At 43.0% G+C, this 10,037-nt stretch overlaps 1 protein-coding gene across 1 annotated transcript; it reads right to left on the bottom strand.

The window, feature by feature from the left end:
- Positions 1-2,118: 2,118 nt before the first annotated feature.
- LOC127299766 (uncharacterized) lies at positions 2,119-6,804 on the bottom strand. Its single transcript, XM_051329812.2, has 3 exons — positions 5,494-6,804; positions 2,819-2,897; positions 2,119-2,418 (listed from the first exon to the last, which is right to left on the bottom strand). Exons 1-2 carry the CDS (start codon positions 6,701-6,703, stop codon positions 2,848-2,850), a joined length of 1,260 nt encoding a protein of 419 aa, XP_051185772.1. The 5' UTR covers positions 6,704-6,804; the 3' UTR covers positions 2,119-2,418; positions 2,819-2,847.
- Positions 6,805-10,037: the final 3,233 nt, after the last annotated feature.

Here is a 10,037-nt window from a genome sequence, read left to right as displayed (position 1 = left end):
TTACCCTATAAATCAGCTCGTAACTAAGATAAGACAAGTATGTTTTTCTCTCCTAAAATTCAACACTCATCCTACCTGACATTGAATACGCGAGACTATGATTAAAGCGGAGCGGTGCATCCACTCTTCCATGCAACAAATAAAACAAGCAATGGTATACTAATAAGAAAATTGATGCATGTGGCACACGAGATGCAAATCTCTCGATATCAGCCCTCGACCAAAATGAACCAAACAAGAATGGGATGATCATTTCAGTCTTCGATAAAAACATTATTTTTTTCTATCTATGTACAAATATAATTGATATAACAAGAAAAGCTAAAATACAATGTTCACCGCAACTAGGGTAGAAAATTTGAAGTGCATAAAAATATAGCTTTTGTGAAACAAGTCATTTCTATATAAGGACAACATGAAAGCGCACATGGAACAAAACATTGATACTAGTACAACAATATTTCAGGGAAGTGAAACAAATTATAGTGCTAGAAGAGCACATGTAGACTGGTGAATAATAAGATTGTAATATTGTGCCGCATACTCTTCGATTTACCATGGAAATCAAAAGAATACACATGAATAATTGCGACAACGTGGAACAAATTTATAGTAAGGGGAAGATAATTTTAGTGTTAGTTGAATAAATCTCGACAGTTTTGGAGTAACACGAACCAAGAATAATGTATGACTACGGTGGAACGAGATTTTAAGTAATGGCAAATGTTAATGCTAGTGTAACAATTCACGACTATTCCGAGAGCAAACTTATAAAAAGTATAACGAGATGAAAATGCTTGTAGAACAAAGTTTCAAATAGGAAAAGCAAGCTTTCAAATAAGAGGAACAATTCATGACTAATGGTGTATCAAATTCCAAGATCACCAAAATGTTAATGGTCGTGGAACAAAAGGAACAAAATGTTAAGGATCATATAACAATTCTTGCATACGACCAAAAGGGACAAAGAGACATCTCTCATCGATGCCGACAACAGGTCAGGCGGGACAACTCCCACCTAAGAACCCAAATTGAACACGGTCAGGAAACGACGGGCTCGCCGGATTGACTCCACAACCACATTAGGCTGCACCTCCCCAAGGCATGATTTGAAGGGTATATATTCTCATTTCTTATTTGCAATTTTTTTTTTGTTTGAGAGTACCTTATCACGTGTACCACGCGATCTTATTCGCAACATCATGGAGTCATATAGAACACAGACATAAGATGTGGCCGTACGTTTTATGATTTAGAGAGTGTGTGTCATCCAAAATCCTCATAAGGTGAGAAACAGCCTGAGGTTGGGTGGTTAGGAGGGTGGTTGTACCCCCAGCCCACCAGAGTTTAAACCCCAGGTTTGACATATGTGTGTCTCATAAAGGCGAAATATTCATTCAGTGGGAGGCGATGTTCACGTCGACAGCGAGGCGCGTGTGGTGACTTCGTCAATTTCAAGATCCAATCCACCGACTAAGTATTCCGGAGGTGCTAATAGGGGTAGGGTGTGCTTGTGTGTTCATAGGGGTGAGTGTATGCGCGCATATGTGAGCGTCTGCGTTTATACTGTGTTTCTCAAAAAAAAAAAAAACTCCATAAGGTATTAGAACACAGTAGAATTTCTATGAATGTCTCCTACTGGCTTTCAGAGGACTAACTGGATTGCATACATATACTGTACAATAACAATACTGAATCAGCAATGACCAAGTAATCAAGTATACAAGTCAAACACAAATGCTACACATGATGTACTCGTAGATCTGGTTGTAAAAAAGACGATCTCGTTTCTTAAGTAAGTTAACTGCTGGACGGTCGGGCGGGCGGGGCAAAGGACACCCAGGCAATCTTGCAGCGGATGAAACCTGTCGCTGCTAAGGCATCAAATGTGCACAACTCGCACTCGAACTGTTCACGAACTCACAGAATGATGAGGATGAGGGACTGAAGGAAAGAAAGCAAAAGCAGATCAACGGGGAGCAGCAGCAATGGAGGCAGAGTACGAGACAGGCTCCACAAGAATCAGCGCAGGAATATCAAACAGCCAAACTAATAAACTGCCGCGAATTGCCTCTAGGATTAACAGTATCAAAAGGTGCACCTAATTTAGCAAATATATACAGGATAACATGCAACCTTGTTTAGCATATTGTTTTCGAACTTGAAGAAAAAAGATGAGCTCATTGTCATGCAAATAAGCATAGCATCCATATTGTTATGGGGTAGTCGTTACATGCTGGTTTAATTTAGTTCTACTGAAATGTCACAATGTGACTGATGAAACGACTGCCAGATTTCGCCCAAAACGAGATAAATCATAGACAAACTACAATAAACTGAACCTTCTCCAGATTTTCTCCAAAATGAGAGTTCGACAAACTACCGCCTGCTGCCCTGCAACTATTAGTTCCAGGAATCCTGAACCATAAAGAAAAAAAATTAGGGAAGTTCGAGTCAGCACGGAAAAGAATGACTCATGTAGAAAACAAAACAAAAATGAGTAAACAGTAGGGCTATTACACTCCATCTATCTCACCACCAAAAGTGAAACAGAAAGTGAGTTGGGCAACATGTTTACTTAGAGCACAAAATTACATCATTATAATTTGTTTGAAAATAACAAGCTTCAGCTTTAGACTATCGATTGCTGATAATATTTGATAAACAAGAAAAGAGAGTTCATCATTACCACCAGGAAACATAAAACATCCTGACACTGACGATGAAAATTGATGACTAATAGTGGATCAACAAAGAACCATCAGAGATAAGAGAGTTTGAGATAGGGTCCTATGAAATAGTACACAGAGATACATACGCTGTTAGCTTGATATTCATTCACCACTTCTAGAGGCAAATAACCAGATCATCTGGCGCTTCCATGTCATCCTTCTTGCCTGAAACAAAAAACAAGTTTTTCTCCGTCAAGCTACAAGAACGTGAATAACAAAGAGAATTCTAACCCACAACAATTTGTAACTGTACAAACTATGTTTTGCTTATATGAAATGTGCCAGCGGACAAGACTGATAGGCAGAGCAGGTTATCAGAATTCAGCACAGCTCACTGGTCACATAGCTTAGCACTGATCAGAGCAACTGGGTTTATTTAGAAGCCCAAATTTGGGTGATTAGTTGAATTAACAAGTATACAAGAGCCATTAAGTATACAGGGTGAGTTCCTGCATCACCCTGGCCGCCTCTACTAGGACTTCCGCGAAATCCGACGCGAAATCCAGGTCCCCATCGCCTCCTCGTAATATGTCATCTCCATAGACGAGTTGGGTTGGCTAAGCTCTGGAACGGGGACCCGATGGTAGCTAGAATTTTTTGGGCTATGCGGTTAAGTTCCTTCCAACCTCAGTACTCGGTGCATAATAGAAACATACACTCTCCTAGTTCTTTTGGAGAGTTAATGCACTACCTCTGTGTGCTGGAACTAGATTCATTATTGGGATTACATGGATGGTGACAGTTTTGTTGCGTTACATGCGGATTTCTGATTCATGTAATTCAAAATGTGATAAACATAACAGAAAACATAAAGGTCACCTTAGAAGTGAGGACCTATAATTAAAAGTTGTTCTGGTACATAACTTAAAAGTTAAAACATGGAAATATCTGTTACTCAAATGATGAACTAAGGAATTGAGAGTTCTGAGTAGTATTTATGTCAGTCTGATTAGAGTGAAGAATGTGTTATATATGATGGTTCTGTCAAAGAAAGAAATCAGGTTTCATTTTGGTAGATGTTATTTTACAGAAGAGGTACTGTTGTTCTACTTTTATTAAGAGACAAGTCATCACTTGATTTCCTGTTATGCTAGTATTGCTAGTGATGCATCTGTTCTGCATCAGGCTACAACTAGGAAGGAGAACGTTGGACCAGTCGTTCAAACAAGGGAGGAGGAGCAGACCTAGAAGAGCAGCAGGGCAAATAGAAGTACCAGGAGCTCAAGTCAAATCGACTAAACCAACCAAGTTTTCTTGTCCTCTCACTAATGTAAGGTAAAATCGATCAACAAAGCAATCTGTAGGATATATATACGTCTGTGCTTTGCTGAATGTGAACTAGTAGTGAATAAAAGAGGAACGTCTCAGCTTACCTTAATGCCAACATAAGATTTTTACTAGACAACCATGTATTCTGATGTTGCTTTAAATACTTGGTTTATTTTCTTTTAAGTAAAGGCAATCTTGTTGTTTTAGAATCAGTAATAAGTGTTACCTCTAACTATTCCATAGAGAAAAATCTGTACCGCGGTACCACAATTTAGATTGGACTTGACTATAGTTTCAGAGAAGCAATCTTCAGTAGCATGTCTTCAGGTTCAACCAAAAAACTTGGTCGCAGGAAACCAACATCCTAGCAGATGTGTGAAGTTGGTTACTGCACCCCTGTGTTTAGTCTGCCAGTTGTACATGCATGAGGCTTATTCTAATTCCTGGCAGAGTTTAGATGACCAAGTTAAACCAAATACTAGTCCTCACCAGTCCAGTGTGTGACAGATGATTTGAATTAATAAGACCAATAGAGCAACTTTAGTGTTTCTCTTGCTCACCTATTTCCATAGAAGGAACCAATCAAGTAAATCTCAAATTTAGCTCTGTTTTGTACATGACTGAGATATCATTAAATAAAGAAAAATAAGTAAATTAATTGGAGATCATCAGCATATAAATGATTAATCTGCAGAAATAAGAAAGTTAATTGGAGATCTGAATTTGCTTTCCAGTTTCTTGCAAACCACTTTTTACTGTCCAGAACATATATCTAGATTTATTTGCTCAGCGAAATAGGACATTTCTTTCCATCATTTATTTGATATGATCTACACAATCTATATGCTCAGCAAGTTTTACTTCAACATTGTAAATTTGGCACATAAGATTTAGATAACATATACATAGAGTTTTATGAACATAGTACTTGAGCGAGTAAACGTTATTTCATCTCCAGAGAAATGTATCATTGTAATGATGAACTAAGAAGTGGACATAGAGCAATTAAGTGAAAACTACATCCCTAAGTATCTTCCGAACAAAATTAAAGAGATGCAGAAATAATATTTAGAGCATGTGGTGTAAATTTCAAATTCACAGAAAACAAATAGCTGTATACTTGTTTCAGATATTGCCATCAACTGCGACAGCTCACCAAAGAATACGAATACTGATGCCTACTTAAGAGCTACATCACGTCCCACACAAGATTTAAGTAACGTATACATAGAGTTTTATGAGCATATAGTACTTATGTGAGCAAACATCATTTCATCTCCAGATAAATGTACTATTGTAATCACCTAATCGGAGATTATTTGGCAAATAATGGTAGCATGCTCACAAGATTTTACCTATCACAAATTTCATCCATTTGCACATTACAACAAACAATTCTGTCCAAGGTTCCGATCGAGAACAACATAATGCAGCAGCCCAACTGAAAGCAAGGAGTTTTTAGTAGTAACGGTTAAAGCAAGAAGGTGATTACCTGTTGTAGGGATCCGGCTTGCTCCAAGCCACGGCGGAAGCACACATGGTACAAGAGAAGAGTAGTCATCTTGCAGCCGAGATGCCCCGATCACCTTCCCCTTGTGGATGTCCACGACGACGACGTGGTCGCCGACCTTGAGATGCACGGCGCAGGCGTTAAGAGGGTCGAGGACGGCGATCTGTGGCGCCGCCGAGTTGTGCCGCACGGGATAGCCTCCATCCGCCAAGACCTTTCTGAGCTCCACCTGCTGCTCCAGCGTCCAGGCGCGGCCCTCGTCGTCGAGCGCAAACGAGCTGAGCAGAAATGGCCCGCCCGGAGTGAGCTCGGCGTACCTCAGCCTCCCCTCGCTGACCCCAACGCGCCGGTACTTGGCCACCTCCCTCATGTACTTGGCAGTTTCCTCGTCCTTGCTGAAATCTGCAGTCTCCGTGGGTGCGCGTGCAGGCAGCACGCTGCGGCTGGGCAGCAGGGTGCAGAAGATCTCCGGCGTGTCGCGGAACGGGTCGAGGGAGATGACGCCCAAGGTCAGGTCGACCCACCACAGCCGGCCGCCGAAGGCAACCGTCTCTTGGTTTAGCGACATATTGCGCGGCGGCATTGATCGGCGCCGTATGCCCATCACCACCGTGTTCCACTTCCCTTCATCCGAGAGAAACCGCAGAAGGGTGCCGCCTCGGCTGACGAGCTCGGCTACGGCGAACCTGTCAGGCGGCCCGCGCCCGTGCCGGCGCCCGCCACCGGCCTGGGTGAGGATCCCCATGTGGTTGTCCAGAAGGGTCGTCCTGGAGCCTCCGATGTCCGGCAGCCTGAGCATCTGGCCGCTGAGAGGGTTGCAGACAAAGTGCTGGATTTCCATGTCCATGCATAGATCCCAGGAGGTGCAGGGCGCCTCCGCTCGGAGATCGCGGTAGTTGAGGAGAAGGTGGCCGTCGCCGCTTGCGGCGCGAACCTCGCCGCCAAGGAGCTGGACGAAGTTGCTGCCAGGGGCGGGGCGTTCCCTGGGGTTGAGGAGGTGCGCCGGGGAGGAGATGGTTGAGACGCCCGGAGGCTCGAGGGGGCGGAAGCATGGGGTCGGCGCCGACGATGATTGGTCGACGCGCGACGTGTAGTCAATCATGGCCCATGGTGGGTGCGAGGAGGTGGCGGTGGAGAGGGAGCGTCGGAGGTTGGCGGAGACGGCGGCGGAGAGGAGTCGCCGGAGCGACATGGCGGTCAGGCGGTGGTCGGGTGGCGTGGTGTCCCGGTCTTGTCTTGTTTGGCTGTAGACTCCTTTTTGTTCTGGCAAAGGCTAGGCTCCTGTCCTGTCACAACTCACAACTCACAAGCTGTGCAGCGGCTACTGTAGACGCAGGTCTGCCTGACAGAGTCGAGAGGTCGCGTGCCTTGGTGCGCATACACAAAACTAGATTTGAGATTTTCAAAAAAAACTAGATTTGAATTTAAACCCCTCCCCGAATTCGAAAATAGGCTATAAACTTTGTTTGCCAAAAAAGGCTGTAAATCTTAAATCCTGGATTGTGAACCTTTGGTACAGATATTTTAGAGCATGTTCACAGAGCATCTCCACGAGCGGCTCCGATAGCATTTCGAGGGCTGGCTCAACGGTTAGTCCACTATAAAATATATCATGTAAATCATGCTTTTCCAAATCATGTCCATGTCGAACTCTGATAAGAGAGCAAAATCTTGCCCATGCTTCAGACAATTTCTCTCCATCTTTCTAGTCAAAGCTATAAATTTTCTGCAAAGCAATATGTTGAGCACTAGCAGGAAAGTATTTCCGAAAGAAAAACATCAAGCAAATCACTTGGACTATCAATAGAACCAGGAGGCAAACTATTATACCAAGTTTTAGCATCATCCTTTAATGAGAAAGGAAAAAAATTGCAACAAAATAAGTACGCATCTTGACATCATCAGAAAATAAGCTACTCAAAATAGAAAGTTCATTCATGTGTTCTACAGCACTTTCTTTTTCAGTACCACAAAAGGGTGTTTTCTCAACAATAGCTATATGAGATAGAACAAGAGAAAAATCATAATCTTTATCCTTAATATTTATAGGAGATATGGCAAATTTAGGATCAGGAGATAGCTTATATCTAACAGTATGTTGTGCAAGAAATTTTTAATTTTTCTTGCATCAGCAGTAGCATTGCATCTATCAATAAAATAATCATCAAGTTCCACATAATCCTCATCAGGATCATCACTAGAATATTCAACAGACTCAGGTGAATTAACAGGTGTAGCAGCATTTTCATTAGGAGTTTCAGTATTTTCAATTTGTCTAGACCTAGCAATTGTAGCATCTAGAAAAGATCCCAATGAACCACTATCATCAAGCACAGCAGAAACATTATCAATATTATAAGAATTTTTAGATTCAGCAGAAGTTCCAGCAAGTGAAGCTTGCGGCGGTGAAACAAGTTGACTTATCACAAATGGTGAATCAAGAGCAGCAGAGGTACTCAGAGTTGTACCTTTTCTTGTAGTGGATGGTAATATGGCGACTTTAGGATCGCGAGATTTACCCATGATGGAGAATTTGCAGCGAACAATATCAATCCAAGTGAATTTCCAAATAAAGCTATGCTCCCCGGCAACGGCGCCAGAAAATAGTCTTGATGACCCACAAGTATAGGGGATCGCAACAGTCTTCGTGGGAAGTAAAACCCAATTTATTGATTCGACACAAGGGGAGACAAAGAATACTTGAAGCCTTAACAGCGTTGTTGTCAATTCAGCTGCACCTGAAAACAGACTTGCTTGCAAGAGTTTATCAGTAGTAACAGTTTTATAGCAGTAGCAGTAGTGAAATATCAGCAGCGGAGTAACAAAGACAGCAGTAGTGATTATAGTAAACAGCAGAATTAAAATACTGTAGGCACAAGGATGGATGACGGGCGTTGCATGGATGAGAGAAACTCATGTAACAATCAAAGCAGGGCATTTGCAGATAATAATAAAACGGTGTCCAAGTACTAAATAATCCATAGGCATGTGTTCCATATATAGTCGTACGTGCTCGCAATGAGAAACTTGCACAACATCTTTTGTCCTACCAGCCGGTGGCAGCCGGGCCTCTAGGGAATCTACTGGAAATTAAGATACTCCTTTTAATAAAGTACCGGAGCAAAGCATTAACACTCCGTGAACACATGTGATCCTCACATCACCGCCTTCCCCTCCGGTTGTCCCAATTTCTGTCACTTTGGGGCCTCGGGTTCCGTACAACGACATGTGTATACAACTTGCAGGTAAGATCATAAAACAATGCATATCATCGTGAAACAATAACATGTTCAGATCTGAGATCATGGCACTCGGGCCCTAGTGACAAGCATTAAGCATAACAAGTTGCAACAATATCATCAAAGTACCAATTACGGACACTAGGCACTATGCCCTAACAATCTTATGCTATTACATGACCAATCTCATCCAATCCCTACCATCCCCTTCAACCTACATCGGGGGAATTACTCACACATGGATGGGAGAAACATGGCTGGTCGATGGAGAGGCGTCGGTGGTGATGATGGCGATGATCTCCTCCAATTCCCCGTCCCGGCGGAGTGCCAGAACGGAGTTTCTGGTCCCGAGACGGAGTTTCGCGATGGTGGCGGCGTACTGGATGGTTTCTGGCAACTTCGACTTCCCGTCTCGCGTTTTTAGATCGAAACCCTTAAATAGTCCAGAGGGGGGCGTCAGAGGCTGGCCGAGGCGGCCACATAGTAGGGCGGCGCGCCCCCCCTCCAGGCCGCGTCGGCCTAGTGTGTGGAGGCCCTGGGCCTCCCCCAGGCCTGCCCTTCTGGCTCCATGAATCTTCTGGAAAAATAAGCCCTTCGACATAAATTCCGGGGATTTTCCTGAAAGTTGAATTTCTGCACAAAAACGAGACACCAGGGCAATTCTGCTGAAAACAGCGTTAGTCCATGTTAGTTGTATCCAAAATACACAAATTAGAGGCAAAACAATAGCAAAAGTGTTCGGGAAAGTAGATACGTTTTGGACGTATCAACATGTCATCTATCCATGTTGCATATGTACTTGGTTTGTAAAAACTAGGGGAAGTGATGTCTCTAGAACATGTGTATTTGTATTCAAATACATATTCATGATATGCACATGTGTAGAGGGAGCTCCGTCGAGTTTTTGCAAATCTGAGTATCTCATCATAATATCATATGTTATTGTAAAGTCTTGTGTTGTCATCAAACACCAAAAAGGGGGAGATTGTAAGAGCAAAGTTTACACCCCAAGTTTTGTGTGTTTGATGACAACACTTGAGTAATCTCACCGTGTGCCTTGAGTATCATTGTTAGATTTGCAAGTGCACGGTGACCTCGCTGGACACGTCAAGATCGGAAGACTGAAGCGTAGTTGATAGGTTTTCTGGTTTTGTGTGTGTATCGCGAGGTGACATGGCTGGAGAGAAAAAGGGGAGAAAACCAGTTTTAACCAGGCCGGTACTACCGGTACCTGTAGCGGTAGTACCGCTACCCCTATAGGTACCGCCCCACGGTATCTGAGTTCTG

This window comes from Lolium perenne, chromosome 5 (genome assembly GCF_019359855.2).
Source record: "Lolium perenne isolate Kyuss_39 chromosome 5, Kyuss_2.0, whole genome shotgun sequence".
In the NCBI taxonomy this organism is placed as follows: Eukaryota; Viridiplantae; Streptophyta; class Magnoliopsida; order Poales; family Poaceae; genus Lolium; species Lolium perenne.
The sequence above is the reverse complement of the archived record's forward strand: the minus strand, read 5'-3'. Positions and strand labels throughout refer to the sequence as shown.

What these genes read in the sequence shown, in the direction of transcription:
- LOC127299766 (XM_051329812.2), bottom strand. Translation starts at nt 6,703, where the DNA reads ATGTCGCTCCGGCGACTCCTCTCCGCCGCCGTCTCCGCCAACCTCCGA. An exon ending in AAGCCGGATCCCTACAACAG is followed by an intron (nt 2,898 to 5,493) that starts GTAATCACCTTC and finishes TTTTTGTTTCAG; the next exon opens with GCAAGAAGGATGACATGGAA.